Raw genomic sequence first — 27,668 nt, 5'->3', positions numbered from 1 at the left:
ACCTTCTGGAGGAAAAGAAGTCAAAGTACCGTTTTCTTTTTAAATTTATATTTGGAAGAGAGCGAGTGTGAGTTGGGGAGAGACGGTGGGGGCCGGGGGGAGAGGGGGAGGACAGAAGATCCCAAGCAGGCTCTGTGCTGAGAGCAGGAGCCGGATGCAGGGCTCGAACTCACAAACCGTGAGATCATGACCCGAGCCAAAGTCAGACACTCAACCGACTGAGTCACCCAGGTGCCCCTCTGCTTTCATAATTTTTAAATGTCCAGTAAAAATCTCACAAGTGCCTCCAAACCTCACTGAGGTCAATTTTACCAAGGCAGGACAAAAAGGAGGTAATTTGTCCCAGATCACACACATCACGAGCACATCAAAAACCAAGGCTCTACTTTATGAACTCTGTGACCCACGAAAAGAGCCATCACAGAGAAAATCCAAATCTGAGCAAAGAGGACACTGCCATTGTAAATGTGGCTACCATGTCTATTCAGTATCCAGCTGCAGACTGGGCGACTGGGGTCCTCTGCTCTAAGATGTCACCTATACTACTTGCTAGGAGTCCTATATTTGTCATGAAATTTTGCTTCGCCATAAGATTTTTCCTCATTGAAATCTCTCCTGAGTGTTGAGGCCCCCACCGTTTGCCCCCTTGATTCCTAGTTCTTGCCATTTGTGTGTCTGGAGTCCAGCACGTATTTGTAGGTATCATATTTTGCCCTTCTTTTAAAGACAAGCAAGAATTCCTCAGCACTCAAATGTTGGCACTCTGGGGTATCAGGTTGGCTTCTGCTGGTATCGTCAACAAGGTGTTCAGTAGAAAGACGAAAACTGATGTCCATGGACTCCCAAGCCTTATCAAATTGAATGCACAGTGAATTACAAGGCAATTCCTGGGTGAAGTTTGCCCCCTGCTGGTCAGATTCAAAATAACATCTTTGTTCTGATTCAAATTCTAAAGGAGCATTTATCAGGAGGAAAAAGAGGTGGAAGTTTTAACAGCTAAAAATAATTATGGGAACATAGAAAATGTATATATATATATATATATATATATATGCCTGCTATCAATATGTTAGAAAGTGGAAGAATTGAGAACTCTATCTTTGGTGTCTCAAACAAACACCATTTTATTGGGACACTTTACTGGGTAACTTTTGGCAGGACTAGGAGGTATTGAGATTTGGGGATCTTTTGCTCAGGATTTTACAGTCTGGCTGGAGGAAAGAACATTCTAGAAATAACAGTAATATCTCCAGAAGACACATGGGCAGGCCCTGAAATGCTACCACTGCCACCCTCCCTGTGTATCTTCTACATGAGGAAATGGAGACAAGGAGTTATTAGTGCAACCATAGTACCAGCCCTGGGGCTGTCTGGACACAGAGCTGGAGCTAGAAACCAGAGTTCCCAATCCTCATCAACTGCTAGTCCCCGTTTACCAGGACCAGTGAGGTAGACGGAAGCAGTGTCACAGGAGCGTGAGCCACGGAATGAACCACGCTGGCTCCAAGACTCAGGGGAGACTTTCCAGAGGACCTGCCCACTAAACGACGAGCAGACTTGAGCCAGGAGGGAAAGCTCCAGGCAGGCTCCTCCTGCCACCAGAGGAAACAATTCAAATAGAGGGAGGAGGCAGGAAAGGGCCAGGTATGTTCAGAAGACGGCAGGGGACCTGGGGTGGCCAACACGTAGACATGGTGGTATTGACGCTCTAAATACATACATACACGGGCATTGGGCAGGGATCGGGAGGGAACTGTGGGCTGGAACATGCATTTTCACCAGGTTCCTTTTTTCCCTCCAAGTTATTCAAGTCCAGAATTTAAAGAGAGGCAAGGTGGCAGTACAAGGCAGCTCACCTCACACCCTGCGGTATGGGGGTGCACGAAGGGGTTAGGTGCATGAGGCTGTGTTCGCCCTCTGGCCACGGCAAGGGGTCGCCGAGAAGTGCCACTGGACAGCCTTCCCAACCCGCTGTCGTTTCCAAATGCCACCTTCGTGGGTTGTGCTGGAGCTGTGCATTTTCAAAGTTTAAGTTGGTTCTCTGCTTTTGCTTTAATAAATTGATTTAAAAGAAAACTTTCCATCTTCAATGGAGAGCTAATGTTAACCGGCCAGATGGAAGGCTAACTGTGAAAAACAAGAGTTTTTTAAGATCACAAAGTTTGTTTTATCGTAGCTAGGTAGTGCAGTCCGGCTCCTGCCTGAAGTCTGACCCCATGCGTTCTTTCCCTGTCAGGCTGGCAGATTAGCAGGTTAGAGGTGCTAACGATGTAAGAGCTGCAAACAGAGACTTTCCCTGACCTGATGGGAGGGACCCGGGGCAGGTGGAAAAGGGACTGTGCAGCTCCACGCAGTGTCTGGGGGGGGGGGGGGATGGGGGTACTGGGAGGGCGCAGAGTGAAACAGCACAGGGTGTGGGGGCTGAGCCAAGAGGAAATCATGGGTCCACAAGTTGGGGGCAAATTTTATCAGTGTTTCTGGAAATCTAGCTTTCGGTCTATTTTTAATCACTGAATGGGCTGGATCTTTTGCTTCTCTTGGAGAGAATTTTCTGCTCTGTAATGGAGCGACCTTTAAAGACTTCCTTCCAGCCAATGCCCCTCTGTTATATGCTGTGGTGCCCCCAAACCCCAAGAATACATTCAGACTCAGCCAAGTAATGAGAAGAGAAGGTGGCATATGCCACCTCTTCCAGGGGAAGAGGGGGACCTCTTCCAGCTGGCTGTTACTGGGTAAGACCATCAGGGCAGTGCAGGCCACCACATGGGGCAGCCTCCCGGAAGGCTCAGAACCTCCCTGGGGCCTCCCTGCTATAGATGAGGCAAGGACACCCTGGCACTTCTAAACACGGCCTTTCCTACCATGGCCACCATGAAACCAGGAGAGCCCAGTATAGCCACTGGTGACCAGCTGTGGTGAGAGAAGGATGGGTCAGAAAGTAAGATCACTGGTACACGCACAGACCAGGAAAAAAACCTGGATCGTGTGACGGAGTTGTACTCTGTGTGCAGATTTATACCCACAATGCCCAGCCTGTTCCTTCTATACCAAAACTGTTCTTGGTTATTTCTCAGTAAAGCACTGAAAAGAAAAGGGAAGAAGTAGGTATGACGTTAACACACACGCACATTATTTTTGAGAGACCGAATTGTGAAAGGGAGCACAAGGAAATCATTTCATTTGTGTCAAGGGAATTTTAATCAACACCTGGGACCCCTAGTCACCTCCTCCTAGCGTTTCGCTAAGTTACAGAGCAGCGAACCCTCCTTGGCACACCGGCTGGCTCGTGGTCCACAACTTTCTTCTCTGGAAGTTTTTCTGTTCACTCAGATTGTTTCATACAACCAGCACCACATTTCTGTAAGGGTCCCGGAGGGTTGCAGTAAAGATAATTTCATGCTCACAGATCCGCTATTGCACAAATACTATAGTGCATTGTCTTTTCGTGAACTTGATAAAAGTTCAAGCATGCACTGGAGGTCTGTGGACGGGCATGGCTATAGAAGGAGAGGCACATTCTATTACACTAATTAGCTATATGACCTTGGGCAGCAGGCCAAGGTGACACGTAAGGGCTTTTCTAACTCTGAGATTTTATACCTGAGGCATGTCAGCATCCCCAGGCCTCGCTTTCTCCGTCGCTGGCATGAAGGGGACGCACTCCATGACTTCTCAGGTCCCTCCCGGGCTCTGTGAATGACGCCCACCCTGCCTCTCCCCATCCTGGCCCCACCCTCTCCGTTTCCCATTTACACTATTCCCTAGTCTGACCACCTTTCCTGGAACTGGCTTATCAGGTTCCCCAATTTCAATTACTGGGATGTGCTGGTTTGGAGGTCCCAATGTCAATGTGGCAAGAAAAAATAAAGAAGGAAGGAGGTGGGAGGAAAGGAAGTAGGAAGGGAGAGAGGGAGGGAGGAAGGGAAAACCTTTTTACTCAATCATCTTCAGGGACAATAAACACGAGCTCCCTTCCTACTTCAGAATTTAGTACATTTTCCACTGTAGTCTTCCCTTCTCCTAGGGCTTGTCAAACCAGCCACTACTTCCCCAATCACACAGGGCGATTTTAATTTCCCTTTGCCCCCCTCTCCTGAAAACTTAACCCCCTCTTAGCACTCCTGTTGTCTTCCCGCTCACTTTGACTCCTCTCTACTTCCTTTCCCTCCGAGCAGCTGGAAAGAGGTGTCTGCCAGCTCATACTGAACCCTCCAAACCTCCAAACCGGGTTCCCCATAAAGTAGCCCTTTGTTCCCAGGGTCCCAGGGGACTCAGAGCCCCGGCCTCAGCCACCTGGGATCCAGCCAGACTACGTGTCGCTGCTGAGCTCTGATCTCAGGTCTTCATTTGAACACTGGCTTATAACCAGTGGCCGAGTAGGGCTCTGGAGTCTGGGGTTCAAATCAGAGTTTTACCATTCACTAGGTGTGTGCTCCTAGGCAAGCCACTAAAAATCTGCAAAATCAGTGATACTACCACATTCTGCTTCACAGGGCTGTTCTAAGAATCAAATGAGCTTACAATTCATGCAGAGCATTTAGCGTAGCACATGGCGCACGGGAAGTACTGAGTGAACGGTGGCGGCTGCCGCCGTTATTACTACTACTAGTATTATTTCTGTGTTCTTATTCTCACCCCGTATCCATTCCCTGTGCTGTCCGTGCTTGACATGCTTTCCTTCTCCTCCTTGGTTCTACAGCTGAACCCCAGCCCCGAGGTGGGTGCCGGCTGGGGGTGCCCAGCTGAGATGCTTCAGGCGTTTGCTTCTAGACCCGTTGTCCCCGCTGCTTCCCACGTTCCTTGCTGAACTTGCCTGGAGCCCTCAGTGGACATACCCAGCAGCCCGCCCTCATCGCCTGGCCTGGTGCCTCCCATCTCCACACAGGAGAAACGTTTTGCCTGGCTCCCAGGGCCCGCCTGCCAGCTGGACACTGGCCCTACAACAACATTACCTTCACCTCCAGGGTCAGCCTCCGGGTTTCTCAGCCGGCAGCCCTCTCATGTTTCCCATCTCCTGCTTCACTTTCTCTGCCTTTGGTCCCCTTCCTTCATGTCAGCCACTTCTGTTGAACCCTGTCTAAAATGCAACTTGTTCTCGCCTTTGAATCCTTTTGAAAGAATTCTCCGCTGCTGGGAAGTTTCTAGAATTAGGTGAAATTGTCTCTATGCCCCATAGCACACTTGAGCCTCTATATCACACAGTACATTCTTGGGGTGCCTTGGTTAAGTGGCTGACTTCAGCTCAGGTCATGATCTCATGGTTCATGAGTTTGAGCCCCACTCGGGCCTGTACTGCCAGCTGGGAGCCTGGAGCCTGCTTTAGATTCTGTGTCTCCCTCTCTCCCCACCCCTCCCCTGCTCATGTTCCATCTCTCTCTGTCAAAAATAAATAAACATTAAAAAAATTATATCACCAAATATATTCTTTATGGTAGGACAGTGTCACCCAGTGACTACTGTAGTTCTGCTTGATGGGTCTGAACACTGAAAACAAAGTCCTTTCCTCTTCCTTTGGATCCAAACTCCCAATTTTGTTTGGGGCAGCAATGTGCCCCACTAAAGATGTTCAATTCCCCAGCCTACTCCACATTGATGGGTGGGCATACACATTTCTGACCACTGAGAAAGATGCGGCCATCCCTGGAAAGCAGATCCTATTTCCTCTCCTCCCAAAGACAAATTCCCACTAAGAAAGAGCCCCTCACCTTCACCTCCATGACATTCTCTGTTCTTCCTACTGGGAAAACAGACATGAGGGTAGAAGGCACAGCAGCTATCATACAACCATGAGATGTGAACACAATGAGGAAGGCTCACGTGTGAAGAATGGTGGGCAGGAGGATGGAAAGGGCTCCATCCATGTCGTTACCACGGAGCTGTCACACCAGCCCAGGACGGTGAAGCCGGGACCTCTTGTTTTCTGAGACAAACTGCTTTCTGTTTAAGCCTCTACTAGTGGGGTTCCCTGTTGCTTGCAGATAAAAATGCAGCCTCAACTAACACAGCACATCCAGGGGCAAATGAGAAGTCATCCTAATTGAAAAGGAACACAGGTCCTACAGAAAAACCAACCTCACACATCAGATATAGTTAAGTTCTCTTAAGAGAAAGTAAGCATTTGAATCAGATTCAAGAACAGTGTGATCTCAGGATAGGAAGGAGCAATGTCCACAAAGTCTGCTGGGGAGAAAAGCCATCACACTTAGGGAGAAAAGGTGAACAGATTCTCTCTACAGCTTTGTCTGGTCTAAAAAGACAAAATTCTGCCATTGAGAATGGAGCTAAAACAGCTCTGGCTGGGGAGAAATGGGTGTCTTTTTACCCCTGCAAACACCGCAAGCTCATGCCACATCACAAAGGCATTCAGAAGGGGTGTGATAATGTGTCCCTCACAGCACTGGTCACATACCTGTCAGCGGCTCCCTGTTCTCTAGATACTAAAACATGTGCTGGAGTTCAAGATCGTGCATTCCAGCTTGTTTTCTACCTCGCCATCTATTGCCATCTCCTTTTCCAGGCAAACCCTGGGCTGGAGCCAGTTCAGCTCTGTCCCTCCAGACCCCTGTGGACGTTCACACCGCGCACATCCACCCCTGTGCCACTGTGGACGTTCACACTTCAAACACACGGCCCCGTGCCACTGTGGATGTTCACACTGCACACACCTGTCCCATCCCACTGTGGACATTCACATCGCATACACCCATGCTTGTGCCAATGTGGATGTTCATTCACACTGCATACACCCAGCACCTGTCTCACTGTGGACGTTCACACCGCACGCACCCACCCCTGTGCCACGGTGGACGTTCACACCAAACACACCCAGCCCCTTCCCACTGAGGTTGTTCACACCGCACGCACCACTCCTGTACCACGGTGGACGTTCACACTACACACACCCAGCCTTGGCCCACTGTGGACGTTCACACCACACACACTCACCCCTGTCCCACTGTGGACATTCACACCGCACACATCTACCCCAACCCTGTGCCATGGTGGACGTTCACACTGCACACACCCGGCCCTGTCCCACTGTGGACGTTCACACACACACACCCGTCCCCGTCCCACTGTGGACGTTCACACCTACACACACCCAGCCCCATGCCACTGTGGACGTTCATATCACAGACACCCGTCCCCGTCCCACTGTGGACGTTCACACCACATGCACCTGGCCTCATCCCACTGTGGACGTTCACACCGCACGCACCCACCCCAGTGCCACGGTGGACATTCACACCACACACACCTGGCCCCAGCCCACTGTGGACGTTCACACTGCACACACCCACCCCTGTGCCACAGTGGATGTTCACACCGAACACACCCAGCCCCATGCCACTGTGGACGTTCATACCGCAGACACCCGCCCCCGTCCCACTGTGGATGTTCACACCACACACACTTGGCCCCTGTGCATGGAAGGCCTGCCCCGCCTCAGTGTTTGTTAGCTGTTTTATTTCAAGGCAATGATTCCCAAACTAAAATGTTTCAAGTAGCCATCTAGGAAGTGTATTTCAGAGGTTCAAACATACTTTCTGAGTTCTGGAGGGCCTGTGAGACCACTATGTTTTAATGCTGAAGAGTCTGGGCCGCAGGGGGGAAGCCAGTAGCACAGGCTTACCCTGGGCCTCTCCTCCTCCTCTCGGTTCAGGGCTCAATGAGGAGAAATCTCGTATATGCCAAACTGATCTATTAGGGATTTCCCAGAATCAAATTCCAGTGCTGAAAAGAGACCTCTAAGATAACGCAGTTCAAACCCCTCGGGGAGCCTCCGCCCCAAGAGTCCACGTGACTTGCCTTAGGGTGGCGTGGCGAGGGAGTGGCAGAAGGGGACCAGGACACAGGCAGATGTCCCAGCTCCTTACAGGCGCACGGGGCAAGGTGGCCCTCAGAAAGGAGGCTGACCAGAAAGGAGCATGACCAGAAAGGAGCTCAGGACAGGGCCGTCAGGGCAGACACCTGACCATATGTGACATGGCCCCAGAGCCCCGCACTCTGGGCTGATGGTTCCTGTATTACTCTGCCCTCGGCCTGGAAGGGGAGTCATGGGCCCGACGCCAGAGGCGGGGCTGCGGTGCACCAGTAACTAGAGCCGGCTCTCGAGCTCGCTGCCTGGGAAGGGATCCAGCCTTGGAGGGCGCAACAGGGTCAGAAGGAATACTCATTTCCAATGCCTAATTGAACTTAATGACTAGCCTAATTAGGCCTTTTAATGGCAGGATTGGCACGGCCTTGGCTCGTGCCCCTAAGTGCAGGCTGCATCCTCTGTGCTCACCTTCCCAGGGCCAGGTGGCTGGCCAGAGCTCAGCTCTGCACACAGGTCGGCTGGAGGAGGGTAAGGGCAAGCCTTCGCACCCTGCTGTTTTTCCCACGGGCTGAACATGCTGGAGCCGTGTCCCAAGAGCCCTTGGGGAGCATCTGCGGGGGTCTACCACATGCAAAGGCACTGTATCGGGAGCCAAGGGCATAAAAACGGAAGGAAGTGAGACACGGAGGTCAAGAGCATGACCCTGCAGTCAGACTCACTGGGGTTCAAATCTTGGCTGGTTCCTTATTGGCCATAGGACTTTGAGCAAGTTATTTAACTTTGCTGAACTTCTATTTCCTCATCTGTAAGCTAGGACGATAATGGTACCATCTCATGAGGTTGTTTTGAGGATAAAGTAAGACAACTGTGCTTAGGACAGTGCCCAGCACAAAAGCCACAATAAATAAGTGTGTGTGTGTGTGTGTGTGTGTGTGTGTGTGTGTGTGTACTTTCTCATCCATTCAACAAGGAGGCTGGGCAAGACATGTGCACTGTCCATACACAGGTTCTGCAGTGGGGCCCCAGAAGGCAGAATCCAGATCAGAGGGTAAAGCTACAAATTTTCTAAAGACAAGGTGTTTACAATAAATCAGGGGTTTGATAATGGCATAAAAATTACGAACAACCTAAATGCCTACCAACAGAGGAATAGTGTATCCATACCACGGGATAGTAATGTAGCAGTGAGAAAAATAAGGTAATTCTACCTGGACTGAGATTTCCAGATGTACTGTTAAGTGAAAAATGAAAAAAAAATTTAGGAGAACTCCCTTAATATGATCCTATTTATGTAAAAAAAAAAAAATACACATATATAAAGCATATCTATTATATAAAATCATATATTGATTATCTATTATTGGTAAAAATAAATAAATAACTAACCAAGGAACTGTCACCAGTAGCTACTTCTGGAGAGATGACTAGGCTTGGACAAGATAGTGGCTTCTGGAAAATTTAGCTTTATCTGTCTTGTTTTAGTTTTTATACCATTAAAGTGCTTTTGGTTTGCTTGCACGACTAAAAAAGTCTTTGTAAAAAAAAAAATGCTTCCACTGAGCTCCTGAGCAATGGAGGGGTTCACACAGACCCTGCACCAACACTGCTAGGGACACTAGAATTTGGGGTGCCTGGGTGGCTCAGTCGGTTGAGCGTCCAACTTCGGCTCAGGTCACGATCTCATGGTTTCTGGGTTTGAGCCCCATGTTGGGCTTTGTGCTGACACCATGGAGCCTGCTTCGGATCCGCTGTCCCTCTCTCTCTCTCTGCCCCTCCCCGGCTTGTGCTTTCTCAAAAAATAAACTAAAAAAAGAAGAGGCACTAAAATTTTACAGGAGACTGGATGAAACTGGCTCTAACCTTCTAGCTTCAAACCTCTGCACTATGTGATAATCCAGAGAGACAAAGGAATACTCAGCAGGACGCTGTGGGTGTATTGGCAGCTGTTATCTAAGGGATACTCCTGTGGTCCTACCATTTCTTTCGTGATCCTCAGAGACTCTCCTGCCTCACAATCCTACCCCTGGAGCTAGGAAATGAGCAGCTCTAGTGACAGGAGAATATGTACTTCTGCAAAATGAGAAACGGCAAAGAGCCACAAGTCAAGCCTTCACTCACAGGACATGTGAAGAACTCACTCTAGAACCACTCCTGGTTTTCCATTACAAAAATAAAATTCAAGAGTAGCTGAGTTTGTTAAGAAAAGCTGTAGGCTTGAAAGAAAACTGAGAGCAGCCTTGGGGGAGGTGAGGTTCAGGGCCTGGACTTTATAGTCTTTCGGCAGGGCTCCCTACAGGCCTCCACACAGGGCTCCCTACATGCCTCCCTACAGGCCTTCTTACAGGCCTCCACACAGGCCACCACACAGGCCACCACACAGGCCTCCACGCAGGCCTCCACGCAGGTCACCACGCAGGCCTCCACGCAGGCCACCACGCAGGCCTCCACGCAGGCCTCCACGCAGGCCTCCACGCAGGTCACCACGCAGGCCTCCATGCAGGCCACCATGCAGGCCTCCACACAGGAAACTAGGAAGCAGCTCTATTGACCTAAGCCCTTGGAAACAGCCACTGGATGCTGTGTGGCCTCATGGCCTCAGCTGTCCCTCCCCTGGTGCACAAGCTAGGCAACAGGTTCACCTCAAGTCACCACACGTGCTCCTCCCCTCCTCCCTGGGCATCAGGTACTCACTTCTGCTCCAGGGAGGGGACGAACTAGGGCTACTTGTCAGGGAGACTGGTCTGCTTTTCAGAGTGGGAAGTGAGGGAGCCAAACACTACTCCACATGGGGCTTAAGGGAATAGACTGGTGTCACCTTCAATTGGGAGGCACTTGGCTGAACTGCAAGATTTCAATTATTTCACATTTAGTCATTTGCAAAAGTTTTGTGACACTAGATGCGCCATCCAGGGCTCTAACCTGCAACGACTGTTAACGCTCGCTCTGAACTGCACATCACTGCAGCAGTCCACGTGGAAGTGCACGGAAATGGCCCCACCAGAACCTCAAAGAGAAACAGGTAGATGCATGCTTTGCATCTCTTCCTTAGTCCGCGGGGTCTACACGTACCTTACCTGAAGGCTTTACGAGACTTTCCAAAGGGTCATGTTACAGCTAGTATGTGAATAAACATCGGAAGTTTGTTTTCTCTACCTGGGAAAATATCACACCTATTGGGGGCTTATGATTACTCTTACTGGGATAGGAAATTCTGGAGTACTATGTAGCCCTTAAAAGTGAGGCAGTTCTAGGGGCGCCTGGGTGGCTTAGTCGGTTAAGCGTCCGACTTTCGCTTGGGTCATGATCTCGCGGTTCGTGGGTTCGGGCCCTGCGTCGGGCTCTGTGCTGACAGCCAGCTCAGAGCCTGGAGCCTGTTTCAGTCTGTGACTCCCTCTCTCTCTGACCCTCCCCTGCTCACGCTGTCTCTCTCTCTCTGTCTCCTAGAAATAAATTAAAAAAAAAAAAAAGTGAGGCAGTTCTATTCTGCATTGAGATTCTTACAGTCACTGAGAAATACTGTTATATGATAAGAGGAAAATGCAGAATCGACAGGTTACCATTTATGTGAGGGGATAAGAAGGTACATTAACCTATATTTTTTCGTAAATGCACGGAGTATCTTTGGAAGGCTACTGGTAACGGTTGGTGGCTGCCTCCAGGAAGGGAAACTGAGTGCCAGGGGGAGCGGGGAAAGAGAGATGGAGCTTCCTATCATCCTTCCTTACCCTTCTATGCTAGGCATGTTTCTAACGTATTTACAATAAATAAAATTAAGACTCACTAACAGTTCTAATGTCTCAAAAGATGACATGAAATTATGCAATGAACTCAGACATAGGCATCTGTGTGAAGGGGGACTGTTGGTGAGGACCTCAGTGCTGTGAGCTGCAGGGCTGGGTGGGAAAGAGCAGCTCTGCTAAGTCCTGTCATATCTGTCCATTATCCTCGCTCCTTCCTACCTACCAGCCACCAAAGCGAATGCAATCTGCCAAAATGGCACAAGTGTGTGATGCCGGGAAAGGCCTAAGGACAGAGTGAGCCTGGCACAGTTCACACTTTCCACTGCTTTAGAAGGAGATTCATTTCTCGTGAGTTATTTCAACATACCCGGTCCAGGTGTTACTTCTTTCATCTTCAGATCCTACTGAACATATTGGATTTCCAGCAGTAAACAATGCAATTAAATTCTAATTTGAAAACAAATCAAAACACATGGGTGCCTAGGTGGCTCAGTCAGTTAAGCATCTGACTTCAGTTCAGGTCATGATCTCACAGTTCATGGATTCGAGCCCCACGTCAGGCTCTGTGCTGACAGCTCAGAGCCTGGAGCCTGCTTCAGATTCTGTGTCTCCCTCTCTGCTCCTCCCCTGCTCATACTCTGTCTGTCAAAAAAGGAATAAAACCATTAAAAAATTTTTTTTAGAAAAAGCAACATCTGTGAATTCTCCAAGTTCAATTAAAATGGAAACTTATATAGACCTTCCTTTACCAACTTTCTGTCCAGGCTCTGAATGTAAGTGGAGAGAAGTAAAGCCAGCAATGGCTCTTCAGGGAGCCTCACAGAACAAGCAAATGGGAGGTGTACACGTAAGCCGTCTGTGTCTGTCGTTGCTGAGCTCCGAGGCTACCTTTGCTGGATCTGCTGTGTCCTGAAGGCCGTACAGAGGAGACGCATGAATGCAGGAGAAAGAACATGATAGAAGGCTGTGACGACTATGCAGGGGGCTCTGGTGGGTGTCTCCAAAAGCCACAGAAACAGGGACAAGGCACCTGAGCCCTGGTATAGCCGCTGGAAATGGGTGCACAATTCGCCATTGAGGACTTTCCCTTCTTACCACCTCACGTGCGATGGCCTCATCTGATGTCATGCAACTGTGGACACCCCTCTCTACTGGCTGACCTCCCTGAGAACCAAGGAAATGCTCACCCATGGCGCCCAGGACCCCTCATCCAGCCACACTGATTCTGGGTTCTCTGTGACTGAGGGCCGCGTGTGGAAAAGAGATTCTCTGCATTTCTAATCTGTTGTGTTTTTCTCGAAAAACTAAATACACAAAATTCTGTTTGTTGATGAAAACCCGAAGGTCAAGGATTAAGATCTTTTACTTTGGTGGACCCAGGGATAGTTGGTCTCTTTTTAATTACTGGAGCTCTGTAAGAAACGTCTAAAACTCACTCACCGACCAACTGCGTACTGAGCACCTAATGTGCCAGGCACTACAGACTCAGAAGCAAAAAATACAAAAATCTCTTGTAAAGTAATTGTTTACTAGTTACTACCAATGCGAATGCAGAGGCGGCTGCATCTCTCAAACGGTTCAGTAAAAGAGAAAAACTCAAAATAGAGAATGAGAAAGAACCACAGGTGGTAAAACATTACCCGGCAAGGTGTTTCATGTTCTACCCTTTCAACTTTGCTACAGGTTTGAAACTTTTTGAAATAAAGATTGGAGGGAGGGGAGAGGCAGGTTTATAAACTGTTTTTCAGACAGCCAGATAATTGGTGACAGAAAGTTCTTTATACAAGAATTTTTGTTAAGAGGACATTGGAAAATCACCATTTGACATCCTTCCATTGAAATCTCGGCTCTAGGCAACAGTCCCCAATGGACAGGTGGCCCCTAGGTGGGAGTCTGGTGGGGAACGTGAAACAGAGGGCACACCCCCTGACCCCGCTGATCGCAGCCTCGTGTCACATGGAATGCCCGCATACCCGTGCCTCTCCTGCCTGCCCCTGCCTTCGGATCACGGACACGGCACCACCCACCAAGTACTCCTGCCTGGATCTAACAGTGAGCCTGGATTTAACCTGCAGTTAATCCAGATCTAACTACCAGCTTCACAAGGGACATGAAGGACAGAGGAGCAAGCTAAACACCATGATCAGGAAGCAATGGGCCAAATCCTGAAGGTGGGACACTCTACAAGTCTCTCAAAAAAAAAAAAAAAAAAAATCAATGGCGTGGGGAGGAAAAGGAGGCGGTGGCATGCTGCAGAACGCAAGGGGGACCAAAGAGTCTGGTAACTAGAGAAGACCCTGATTTGTCTTTATATAATCCAACTGTAAAATGACATCTTTGAGACAATGGAAATATCTAGGTGAGGCTGGGTATCAGATGGCATTAAGGAATCATTGTTAATTTTGATAAACATGGTAACGGGATGATGGTTAATAAATAAAAACAGTCCTTATCAGTTAATAAAAATTACCTGCAGCAGGAGGGGATGGAGGGAGGGAAACAATGGCATTCTTTCTATAATGTCAAGCTTCTCTATTCATCCTTGGCCTCGTAGAGGATAGAAGATTTTTCACACCCATATGTGTACCTTCTTAAGACTAAATAACTACGTCATATACACATCCATATACATATGTCAACACAAAACCCAGTACTATATTTATGTATATATGTGTGTGTACATGTATTTATGTATGTGTGTGTGTCTACTATATTTATATATTTTATCTTTAGTACTTCCTCCATCTTTTTCAAAACCTAAAATACTTAAAACTCGGGGTGCCTGGGAGGCTCAGTCGTTAAGCATCTGACTTTGGCTCAGGTCATGATCTCACGGTTTGTGGGTTCAGGCACCGCATCGGGCTCGCCGTCAGCACAGAGCCTGCTTCAAATCCTCTGTCCCCCTGTCTCTCAAAAATAAACATTAAAAAACCCAATCACTTAAGCTATCATTTTAATGGAAAACTAAGGGGATAGGCATGAGTGCTCATGGTTACGAGCGACCAGCCTCGGGGCCCTGGCAACCCTGGGTCTGGCCCAGAGGCAGAGCACAAGCATCTGGGCACACTTGTGCCCCCAGTGCAGCACAGGGCATGCCAGTGGTGAAATTCCAGCTAACCTACTGTCCGTGCTAAGAAATTGACTTCTGTGGGGACAGAAAGCCTGTATTGACGCTGGTGTGAGAGGATAAAACGTGTTTGTGACTGTGCTTATGGATCTAGATGCCCGGCAGCTGCATGAGTTTTTGCCTTTCACACTTTTGTAGCCTAGTAAGAATGAACTATTCCCTGCTAACACGGAGGCAGAGATTCTGGTATGGCAATGACACAGAGAGAGAGGACAGAAGCCCTTTAGTATTCTTGGAACATCTATGCCATTAGAAAGAGAGAGAGAGTGAGAGAGAGAGCGCGAGAGAGAGAGAAGGAGGAGGAGGGAAGGGGCAACCTCAGGACCGGCACGCGGCTGTTCTACCGCCATCTTGATGTCCTTGACGCGTGCAGATGGTGTGGAAGTGCTGGCACCAGAACAGCCCAGGAGAAGGAATGAGCGGCCAATGGAGATTTATGTGAGGAGAGTGAGATGGACAAGGTAAAATTGTCAGGAGGAGTTGTTAGAAAGTAAAATATACTGTGACAATTCCACTCCTGCCGTTCATCAATAAACTGACAGATCATTTAGTGTCAATTAGGAGTGATAGATGGACAAGTCCCCATGATCCTGGGCCAAAATTAATGGCTGGGAGGGAGAGGGTGATTGAAAATGACGGCTGACATTGAGAGCAAAGTCCTGAAAGTCCCTGAGGGGCCATTACTTGCCTCATTCCCTTGCAGATCAATGCAGGGACAAACCCAAAAACAGACACTTTGAGACAAAACTTAATCAGTCTACCTTTCCCTCCTCTCTTTACCAAGTCTGGTCGCCTCTTGTTCAGCTCTATTCTCTATGGCCAAGTCAGCGACCCACAGGCTATGAGGGTCTCATCTCGGGTAACTTCAGAGCCAAGGACGACCTGGCTCCAAGATGGAATCTTTGGCATGGCCATGACTGTGGTGCCAGAAGGGAAAGGCAGTGATCCCAGGTCCCACGGAATTCCTGAATACAGCCCTTTCCCGTGGCTCAGGGGTGAGCATGTGAGTTCTGGTGCCCAACATCTCTAGCCAGTATGGTGGCTGATGCACGCTCTGCTCTCTATCTTGGACAGCATTAACGCTAATAAAATAAATCCCAGAAACTCGTATCCCTTGACTGTGAGCTCCCGGATCATATCTGGAATTAGCCCTTCTACTTCCCACTGGCAACAGCAGAGCTGTAGACCTCTGTAAGCCTCACTTTCCTCCTCCTTCCCTTGTAGAGGGATATCTACCTTATAGATGGAGCCTATCCAAGAGACTTGGTGTAATGCACATATAAGGTGCAGCTATGGACGGAATGTCTGTTCCCCCCACAAATTCATTTGTTGAAACCCTAATCTCTGATGTGATAGTGTTTGAAGGTTTGGCCTTTGGGAGCTCATCAGAGCTAGATGAGGTCACGAGGATAGAGCCCCCAGGAGGGGAGGGGTACTCTTATAAAATGAGATACAAGACCTCCCTCTCTCTGCACGCACATACCAAGGAAGGCCACGTGAGGATATATCCAGAAAGAGGGCTCTCAACAAGGACCAGACTGTGTTGGCACCTTGATCTCTGACTTCTAGCCTCCAGAACTAGAAATGAAAATGAGGAATAAATGTTTGTTGTTTAAGCCACCCAGTCAGTGGTATTCTGTTCCGGCAGTCTGAACTGAGTCAGTGCCATTATTATTATCCTTTTAGAAGAACTTAAGTCGAGTACACTATTTCCAGTGTGAATTTTCTACTCTAAGCAGACTGACAATAAGGTTACTGTCCCCCCAACACTTCTGCCTATGCCAGTCCTTGAACCAAAATGCTCTCCTCACGATCCTCTTTGCGCATGAGAACCCACCATCCCCTCTGCAACGGACCCCTGACCACTGTGATCACTCTCTCCTGTGAGGTCACATCACCAGTGTTTGCCAGTCCATTTGCGATGTGCTCCTTTCACCAGTCCTGATTTTTGTGAATGAAAATGCCTGACCCCCCATTTCGAATGGAAGCTCTTACAGGCCAGGGGGCGCTCCGTACTCCCTGGAGTGCCATGTGGGAGCAGGAGCTCTGGTTTCCCGGTTTCCCGACCTGAATGGGCAGCAACTCACTGTAGCCCAACAACGGCCCCCAATCACCCTGAGTCAGCGTTCCTCCTCTTCCCGCCTCCCATCTACGCCACCTGCCTCCTTAGCTCTAACAAACTCAACAGTGTGTCTTTCTGCTTTGAAAAAAGAAGAAAACCAAGAGGCCAGTCCAAAAAGAACTTCCCCCAATTCCCTACTCTCTGAATTTTTCCTGGTCGCTTACCCAGCCTTTCCAAGCTCCCTCCTATCTTGGAGGAAAAACGTCCCTGCCTCCTTCTGTCCAAGGCTAATTATCTCTTGGAAGGTCGTATCCTTTCAGGGATCCTGCTCGTTCAAATTCCTGTTTCACCTGCAATCACTCTTTCCCCACGTATTACACACACCACTCCTTCCAAATACAGTCCCGTTATGTCCCTTCTTTCTCAGGGAAGGAGACTAGATCACCATTTCCCTGCCTCCATTCCTTTTCAGCTCATCATCTGGCTTCTGCCCCAGTGCAAATCACAGTACCACTTTTTCAAAGGTCTCTAGTAACCTCTGAACAGCCTCCAAACAGTCAAATCCAAGGCTCCACCCTTGACTTCTATTTGTGTAGATGATCCAAATTGTACCTCTCTTTTGACCTCTCTTCCAGACTCCCAAACTGAGGAAATTATCCACATGGACCACCACCAGCCTACAAATCAGGTTTCTCCTGCCTTCCCTACCTGACGGCACCGCTACCCACCCAGTCATCAAAGTGAGGCACCTTGTAGTGACCTTCCCCTCCTCCCTCCTTTGCCCTACCCCCAACCAATGACACATCACAGAGTCCTATGAACTCCATCTCCAAAATGTCTCCATTGCTCCCCTCCTCTCCATGCTCACACCACTGCCCTAGTTTAGCTCTTATCATCCTTCAGACAGACTGTTAGCTTCCCCAAAAGGGCTTCCAACCTTCCAGACCTCCACTTTCCACACTGATAGCAAAGTGACTCGATCTGATAGCAGAAACACTGATGTGATCATTCCTTTGTTCATGAACAGTCACTGAGTACTTATCACGGACTGGCACTAGTTGAGGTACCGGGCATAGGTACGAGTGGGTCCCCCCTCAAGAAGCTTAGAGAGAAAAAGGTAACATGTGTACGTGAACACACACACACACGTATGCATGCATATATGTCACGTGCTGACACACAAAGCATGAGGTGGGAACACAGTGACGAGGGAGCTACTTTATACAAAGTGAGGTCCTGCAGAGCCTTGTGAGCCGCAGTAAAGACTTTGCGATGTACTCTGACTGTGGGAAGGGACTGCCACTGGAGGGTTCTCAGTGGACGTGAAATGATCTCACTTATGTTTTACAAAAGTCATTCTGGCTCTGTAGACAGAAGACCGAGGGAGGCTGGGATGAAGGGGGGAGACCAGTCAGGGCGTTCTCGCTTGAGTCGATGCTAGATATGACGGTGATTGTGGCCAAACACCGGCAGCACACACCACAGATGTATTTCATCTGTAGCCCTGACCCAGTTTGCTGACAGACTGAACATGAGCTGAGACCAAGAGAAGGGTCCAGGAGGATTCCAAAGTTTATGGCCCGGGTAACGGGGAAGAGAGGAGTCACCATTTATGGAGATCTGAGGGAAACTCTGGGGGGTACAAGATAGGAGATGGGATGGAAGGGGTGACCATTAAGAGGACTGATTCAGACGTGCTATGACAGTTATGTCCTCAAGAAGAAACACCACGTGGATAACTGGATGTTCAGGGAAAGACCTGGAGGGATACATATTTTGGAGTTGGTTGGCACTGTGAAGGTGACAGTCAAACTCCAGACACTGGGTTGAGATCATGCAAGAGTGAGGGTTGACAGTGAAGAGAGGAGGCTCGAGGATGAGCCCCGTGCCCCCCCCAACAGCTAGAGAGGTAGGGACCAGGCCACAGACTAAGGAGCCATGCGAGACAATGGAAAAGTAATATGCAAAATGGAAAAGCATCTTTTTCCAAGAGCAGGCTGATCTGATCTGGAAAAATCTTTAATACACTCATTGATAATATTCATTTAATATACCCATTTTTGAGATTTCCTTTTGTTCTCTAAGAAGCAGATACAGGATTTGTCTCATCTTCACATTCCAAAATAAATTCCAGCTATTACAAGCATTAAAATCCCCTACTAACTTAGAAAAATGCGGCTGTTCTATAAGACACCCACTGATACTACAGCATTACTTTCTTGCTCTTGGTTGGCACTGAAAGCAGTGCTGTGTTCTCTAAGGGAAAGAGTGTGGTATTTACTGGCATGTGAACCGACAGAAAGTCCACTGGAACAGAATATCAAGTCTGAAAGTAGACTCAGGTACAAAGATGGAGAATATGATAAAGATGGTTCTAAATTCACTGGAGAAAAATGCATTTTTAAATAAATGGTGGTGGGGCAGTAGCCACTTCAGAAAAGATTAAAACTGAATCCATACTTTATATCATATGCTAGAATTAATTCCAAACAGATCAGAGATCTAAATTTTTTAAATGAAACAGTGTGGTTGTGTTCTGATAAAATATGATCTATAAAAACTGGCAGCTAGCCTGTGGGTCAAAGTTTGCTGAATCCTAACATATAGAAACAAAGAAGAATAAATTAAAATTGTATATGTATATGTTTAATCCTGAAAAAAAAAAAAAGAAAGAAAAAAGATAAGAAGGATAGACCAGAAACTAATACAGACGTTACTGGATGAGATGCAGGGGAATGAGGAGGGAATAAGAATGCAAGTGAGACATCTCTGAGTATGTGTTTCCTATACCACTTTGATATGATAAGAAGTATATAAAATCATGTTCTTGCCAAAAAACCTACAACTTGAACCTAATCACGCGGAACCAGAGAAAACCAGAATGTATAACATTCTGTAAGACAACTGGCCCGGACTCCTCAAAAAGTCAATGTCTGGGAGAGCAGGGGAGAAATTGGAATTATTTCAGATCAAGAGAGATATTTTAGGTAAGAAAAACTTCTCTTTAAATAAACTTATCCAGACAGATATAAATAAAAATGATTTTAGATAAAGAGGTAGAACTACTCAACACAATGTGTGAACTCTGACTGGATCCTGGAGCTATTAAAGACATTTTGGGACAACTGGGTAAATTTAAATATAAAATATATATTAAATATTAATTCATTATGAAATTACTTGGATGTGATCATCATACTGTGACTATCTGGAGAATATCCTTAATCTTGAGAGATGCATGTTGAAGTATTTAGAGGTGAAATGTCATGATGTCTGCGACCTGCTTTCAAATGATTCAGGGGAGGAAAAGTGTGTGTGTGTGTGTGTGTGTGTGTGTGTGTGTGCGCGCGCGCGCGCATATAAGGGAGGAAATGAATGGAGGAAAGAATTAGAAAAATATATAGTTTGAAGGTAATAAGTGCTGAAGGAAATTCTAGACAAGAGTAATGTCTGGGGCACCTGACATTAGGGTGGCTCTGTCAGTTAAGCAACTGGCTCTTGATTTTGACTCTGGTCATGATCTCACAGTTTGTGAGATTGAGCTCTGCACAGAGCTTGCTTGGGATTTTCTGTCTCCCTCTCTCTCTGCCTCTCCTGCACTCTTTTCTCTCTCCCTCTCAAAAATAAATAAGCAAACTTAAAAAAAAAAAAAAAAGACTAACGTTTGTGTTTCAAGAAAAAGAAATTCCTTTTCCGAGTATATCTCAAATAGTTAAACTTGAAAGCTGGCCATCCTGCTGGTGTAGTAAATATTTTTTTCTGGTTTATTTCTCATCTAAGACTTAGTGCAAGGGATTAGAGACCAAAGTGGTTTCTAATCTTGCAATTACTAATGGGTCATTCCATTCTGTTTAGAAAATTACTTTAAGAACACAGAATGAGGGTCAAAAGGTACAAACTTCCAGTTATATAATGAGTTAAGTCATGACGATGGAATGTACAGCATAGTGACTACAGTTAATAACACTGTACTACAGGAAGTGCCTGGGTGGCTCAGTCTAACTAACTGACTTCGACTCGGGTCATGATCTCATACTTCATGGGTTCGAGCCCCGCTTCAGGCTCTGTGCTGACAGCTCAGATCCTGGAACCTGCTTCTGATTCTCTGCCCCTCCCCTGCTCACATGGTATGTGTCTCTCTCTCTCAAAAATAAACATTAAAAAAAATACTGTATTGCATATTTGAAAGTTGCCAAGAGAGTGGATCTTAAAAGTTTTCATCACAAGAAAAAAAAATTTGTAACTATGTATGGTGCCGATTAACTTGTACATTGTGGTGATCATTTAGGAGCGGATACAGACATTGAGTCATTATGTTGTGTACCTGAAACCAGTACAATGTGTGTCAATTATACCTCCATTTTTAAAAAACGTTTTACTTATTTTTGACAGGGAGAGAACATGAGTGGGGGAGGGACAGAGAGAGGGAGGCAGGATCTAAAGCAGGCTCTGTGCTGACAGCAGCTAGCAACTCATGATCCGAGAGATCGTGACCTGAGCCGAAGTTGGATGCTCAACCGACTGAGCCACCCAGGTGCCCCCCTCCATTTTTTAAGAAAAGAACATAGAGGGGTGCTTGGGTGGCTCAGTCGGTTAGGTGTCTGACTTCGGTTCAGGTCATGATCTCATGATTCGTGAGTTCAAGCCCTATATTGGGCTCAGAGCCTGAAGCCTGCTTCAGATTCTGTGTCTCCCTCTCTCTCTGCCCCTCCCCTGCTCTCTGTCTCTGTCTCACTCTCAAAAATAATAAGAAATATTTAAAACAAAACAAAACAAATGAAACAAAACAAAAAGAACAGAGAATGCTACAATATGGATGAACTTGGAAAACATCAGGCCAAGTGAAGTCAGTCAGAGAGGACCCCATAACATATGATCCCATTTATGGGAAATGTCCAGAACAGGCAAATCACAGAGACAGAAAGCAGAATGGTGGCTGCCTGGGGTTGCGGGCGTTGTGGGGGGGATATAGGAAATAACTGCTAGTGGGTACCAGGTTTCTTTGGGGGGAGAGGTGATAAAAAGGATCTAAAATTGACTGTGGTATTGGTAGCACAAGTCTGTCACAGGCACTAAGGACTGAATTGTCTATTCTATGGTTGAGTTACATGGAATCGGAATTACACCTCAATAAAGTTGTTACAAAACCCGAAAGAAAAATAACACAAGACCAAAGTGCCCACCTCCACCCTCACGAGCTGTGTACTTACTTTGAAGCCTTCAGGGAATCATCGGCCCAGCCTCCTTGTCTGCGCGGTGGCTTGGGAGGGGGAGCCTAAAAGGGAAGCAGAAGCCAAAATTACAGTCGTTCACCAGTGACGTTCAAGCACGCAGTGAATGAGGTTAAGGCCACCTAAACCAATATTCTGCCTATCAAAATCTTTCGCATAAAAATACAGCAGCCTTTCTAATTGACTTCCAAACTCCAGGTGCTTTCCTGCCATTCTGTGGGTATATCAAAAAGCAGGGTCCGTAGGGCAATTTGGCAAAGCTTACTGCAAGCCTTAGAAATGCTGCATACTTCTTAAGCCAGAGATTCTAATCGAAGGAATTTATTCCAAAGAAAGAATCAGGGAGAGAAAGACCTAGTGTCATTTCTGAAGAGTAAAAAATTCAAAACCAAAATAGAGGCAGTAAGAAATGAAGGAAATCATGGAATACACACATGAAGACACATGTAATAATGAAAAACTACGGTAAAGAAAAGGATACTTAATGATATGGGAATGTTCAGTATATATTAAGTTTTTAAAAACATGTTGCAGACATGGATGGACCTTGAGGGTGTTATGCTGAGCAAAATAAGTCAGGCAGAGGACAAATACCATATGTTTTCACGTATAGGAGGGTTAGGAGGAACTTAACTGAGGACCATGGGGGAGAAGAAGGGGGGAAATAGTGGGGGAGAGGGAGGGAGGCAAACCATGAGAGACTCTTGAATGCTGAGAACAAACTGAGGGCAGATGGGGGTGGGAGAGAGGGGAAGGGGGATGATGGGCATGGGGGAGGGCACTTGTGGGGATGAGCACTGGGTGTTATATGGAAACCAACTTGACAATAAACTATTTGAAAAATTAATTAACTTAAAAAAACACACATGTTGCAGGGGTGCCTGGGTGGCTTAGTTGGTTAAGCATCGACTTTGGCTCAGGTCATGATCTCACAATTCATGGGTTCAAGCCCTGAGTTGGGCTCTGTGCTAACAGCTCAGAGCCTGGAGCCTGCTTCAGATTCTGTGTCTCCCCCTCTCTCTGTCCCTCCCCTGCTAGAACTCTGTCTGTCTCTCAAAAATAAATAAACCTTAAAAAATTAAAAACAAAAACATGTTGCAGAACAGAGGGTATATGCTTCCAATTCGGTAAGAAGACTGTTAATACATAATATCGAATGTTTAATTAGCTATAATACATGAGTGAGAGAGGATTCCAGGGACAGAATTATGGAAAATTTTTAATTTCCTTCTTTGTGCTGTTGTCCCTTTTGCAACCATTTTTTTTTTTTTTTTTTTTTTTACAATCCCTTTATCTTAACCTTTACAAATTGAAAGGTAATAATGAAAAAAAAAAAAGATGTAAAAGGGAGGTTTGCTTAAAAGACATAACTAAACTGGCAGGTTAAAAATCTATCCAACCTTTCTGGGGAAGAAGGATTCACCTGCAAAGGATGTATTCAGGAGCCCAAGTGTGGGCATTCCGGTCCAGCACATTGCAGCCGGAAGAGAACATCAAGCAATCCTCTGAGTCAGTCAAGGTAGATAAAACACCAATGAGAACACTTCCTATTTTCAACTACCCAGCATTCTCCTAGGATTGTTTTTTGAAACATCAACTTCCTTTTACTAAGGACTGCATTTACTTAGAACTGTTGCTCTCAGTCTAAGGAGATACTTTGATGAATGACTAAAAACATGGGTCGGCCAACTTTTTCAGCAAAGGGTTGGGTGGTAAATATTTCTGATTCTGCAGGCCACACAGTCTCTGTTGCAACTACTCGATTCTGATACTGTAGGGCAATAAACAGCCACAGACAATAAGTAAACAAACAGGGGTCAATGTGTTCCAATAAAACTTTATAAAAACAAGCAGCAGCTAAATTTATCAGGAGGGATGTGGTTTGTAGAATCATGGACTAAAGTGTGTCATTGCAACATCCTTTAAATTTATCACTTAAAGCCTAACTTGTAACTTAGAAAAAATTTTTTTAATGTTTATTTATTTTTGAGAGAGAGAAACAGAGCACAAACAGGGAAGGTGCAGGGAGAGGAAGACACAGAATCCGAAGCAGGCTCCAGGCTCTGAGCTGTCAGCACAGAGCCCCATGTGGGGCTCAAACGGACAAAACATGAGATCATGACCTGAGCTGAAGTCGGATGCTCAACTAACTGAGCCACCCAGGCTCCCCCTACCTTGTAACTTTTTAAGAAGACATCTCTCAATGCGCCAAAATACCTTTACACTTTTGATATTTTATTTTGCACCAAGATGCATTTTCTTTCCGGCTTTTCTAGTAACACCCCAGCCTGCCAAGGGCATGCTCCATTCAGATAACAGGCCTTTCTGCAGGGTGAGCCAGTACCTGCTGGAAATGATGGAGAAGAAACCAAGTCCTAAAATGTCTGTATCCAACTCGGCTCCCAGGAAATGTTAGGTGGCACTTTAGAGAAAACTAACTAGACTTTTCTATGCTAGAGGTAGGTCACAGAGCTATCTGGGGGACTCTGTTGGAAATGACAAAAATGCGGAAGTGGAAAAGTGGAAAACAGCTATTGTTTGTCTGTATTGGGGGGAAATCCAAGTCCGAAGAAGATGCACCAAGAGACGCCCGCTGCCACTTCCCAGTCCACACATCCTTGTCTGGTGCCCCTGCTACCCACACTCGCCCACCCCTGGGCCAGAAGGGGAAGCCTCTAATCCACACCCCCTACTTCCCTTGGACACTGAATGAACCAGGGGCACTCCAGTCTGACCCAACTGGAACCAATCAATTTCTCCATCCCAGGAATCTAGACTCGAAGCTCATAGGGTAAGCTGTTTCGACAGCAGGAGCACTGAAACTATATGGACTGGCTGGAAGCGCAACAGCCCCAAACTACCACAAACCGAACTTGCATATAAGCAGAAAGCAACCGCCCTGTCTGGTGGGGCTCCTACTGTGTGTGAGGCACTGGGCTGGCGACACTGGACTGTTAAAGAGAACCGGACCGAACCACAGCGGCCCCCCGAGGATGTTCTGGCCTGCAGGCCACCTTCCCTGTGCTTCTGTAGGTAACATCCCCTACCTCCTCACCCAAGGACAGGACCATCTTGTGAGAATGAACATTCCTGAATGTGGAGCTCACAGACCCATACCCACATTTTGTGTTTTGCCAGACAGTGGTTTTTTTGTATTTTGGTTTGTAAACTTAAGCTACTATTAAAAAAAACTGGAAGATCTGCACACAAAGTCCGGCTTCTCCGGAAAAACTCTACGATCCAGTAGCACTGGGGCTGAGTAGCAGCTGCCCCTGGAGACAGGACCTGCACATTCCAGTCGGCCACAGTCCCCACCTGTCCTCTCTGTCTCCTTCCTGCTAAAGTCAAGTGCCGGCTGCCCCCTGTTACTACTGTTCTTGTGCTGTGGTTTCTCTTGCAGAGCAGAATCCTCTCTCTGTTCCTACATCTAGCAGAAAATGAAAGCTAGGTCAGGCGTTTTGAGACAAACAGGCAAGAGCGGATCTCTCAGCTGGAAGTGTGAGCTTATCTTACAAGTTCCGGGCGCACGGTGAAGAAAGGCCCGTGTCTCACCCCGGCCCCGCTTCACTCGGCGGGGCCACCTGCCTGGCCCCCGCCGGCACCTGGGCAAGCGGCCCCGGAGCTACGCTCTCAGAGCCAGGATCCTCTGCTCTCTTCTCTTCGCTCTGGATGTTGGGAAGCACAGAATGAACCAGAAGGTAGATCCAAGGTGCACAAGTCGGGGTGCCCGCGTCCCCCTGGCACCTTCCCAGTGCTGTGAGATGCTGAGCGTCGCGAGAAGGGAGGGAACTTGGATCACGTTGGCAGGGTTCCACGACTTGTTTCCTGGCCCCGGTGCTTTTCCACTTTGGGGTGTGGGTGACAATGGTGACAGAAGGAAGGAGCAGACACTGCACTGGGAAGGGGCTCTGGGAGATCGGGCAACTTGGAAAAGGAGCGCTGGCAACCTACGCTTCCGTCAAAATGCACTCCTTTGAGTAACTGCTGAACGGCTGGACTAAATCAGCAGCTGCTCGGTCCATGCTTAGAGTGGCGCCCGCCACGCAAGCACTCTGTCTTCCCTGTTATCGTCTCCGTCGTCGGCATTATTACCAATGTTGGCATGTGAAAGGTTAGGCCGTGGGTAATAAAATACACCACCATTTGGGGAAAAAAACGGAGCCAGGCATGAGCCGTCACTTTGACTACTAAGGAACACTGTGTGGTTAATAAAGTTCCCTAAGATTATGAAACCCGAAACGGCCTGCTTTGTCTCCTTCAACCACAAATCGCAGGAAGCCATGGCTGTCGGGGGGCTGAGGACAAGCCCCTTCCAGCTGGCCAATGGCACAGAGACACATTTTCTCACGGAAATGGTACCAGCTGCTCCATCAGGCCCACAGCTTCAAAACAGAGATCACCTCGCAAGAGTCACACCTCTGCCTCCAACAGGACTGAAAAACTAGTTCCAAAATCAAAGGGTTTTTTCACCAGGGACTAAAGATGTCAAGCGTTGACATAAGGCTGTAAAAGCTGTGTGACTTCTTTCACCTGAGATGCAAAGAAAAGGGGGCAGCGTGGGGCAGCAGTGGAGATTGTTCCCCCCATGCCCCACCAGGAGCCTCAGTGACCTCAGGACAGAGCGCAGAGGCAGACGGAGAGCGGAAGGACCGGCAGAACCCGCTCTCTACAAGCTGGGGCCGGGCATGAAGCGGGGGCTGCCTCCTTCCTCATGGGAAATCCTTAGCTTCGGTCTCATACCCTGGGTCCCAGGGTAAGAAAACTTTTTTAATGCTAGAAGTCTCGTTATGGCCGCACACAAATACCCTGTCTATATCAAACAGACTTAATTAACCACTATTAAGTTATAAAGGCAGTTCCCCAGAATCCAGCTTCATTCCCTGGGCACTGTCCTACGTGCATTGGGTAAGATTAAAACAAAACAAAACAAACCAGATGGTACCTTTGTCCTCAAATGTTACCCCTGTTCAGGGAGGCAGAGAAGAGGCCAAATTCGGTGTGTCTCAGGTCTGCATGAAATCCGCATGATGGGACATCAGGCTTACCCTGAAACCGAAGAGGCCACACCGGAAGTGGGAAGCAGGCAGCAGGGATGGAGGCAGAGGGTTATTCCAGGGATAGGCGCATCCATGGTCCAAAGGTAAAGCTGAGGAGGAATCCCTTCAGCTACGGGATAGTTCCACTGACTTCCATAGTTTTCTTGCCACCTCTCGTGGTTTTACTGGACCACTTTTCCCTGGGGCGTCGTGAAGACAGAACTCTGACAAGCGGGCATAAGCTTGTGGTACACAAGTTTAAAGAGAATCATGCCAAACCAGGAAGTGCAGAGGACATGGCAAGGGCAACGGAGCTATCTGGGGAAAGTGAGGCTTGCCCTGGATTTGAAATATAAATGGAGATGAAAAGGAAGAGCATTCCTGAAGGAACCAGACTCAAGGATACTATGTGAAACTCGGGCTGTAGCAAAGGCCATTCATTGATCTTCATATTGGTAGGAGTCCCTGGGAGCACTCTCTGAGCTCTACTCAGAGGGGCCTCTGAGCAGCTTGGCATCTGTAACTCTCCAGTGCAGGCTGTAAGTGGAAGCTGATGCAACTTGGTCATGATGCAGCCATTGGACACTAGGTACAAATCATCTGTTTGAAATATAAGTGGATGACTGGCTCTTAGCAATATAATTTAAAAGGTC

General features: G+C 47.5%; 1 protein-coding gene across 2 annotated transcripts in view; it reads right to left on the bottom strand.

Moving 5' to 3' along the window:
* IFT43 (intraflagellar transport 43) overlaps positions 1-27,668 on the bottom strand; it is an 82,112-nt gene that overhangs the window by 30,632 nt on the left and 23,812 nt on the right. For both annotated transcript variants that reach the window (XM_039232323.1, XM_039232324.1), the window contains exon 3: positions 21,959-22,023. In XM_039232323.1, coding sequence (XP_039088254.1) covers positions 21,959-22,023 — 65 coding nt within the window. The remainder of the gene's footprint in view (positions 1-21,958; positions 22,024-27,668) is intronic.

This window comes from Hyaena hyaena, unplaced genomic scaffold (genome assembly GCF_003009895.1).
Source record: "Hyaena hyaena isolate Hyena2069 unplaced genomic scaffold, ASM300989v1 scaffold_65, whole genome shotgun sequence".
Classification (NCBI taxonomy): Eukaryota; Metazoa; Chordata; class Mammalia; order Carnivora; family Hyaenidae; genus Hyaena; species Hyaena hyaena.
This window is presented reverse-complemented; position numbering and strand designations above follow the sequence as displayed.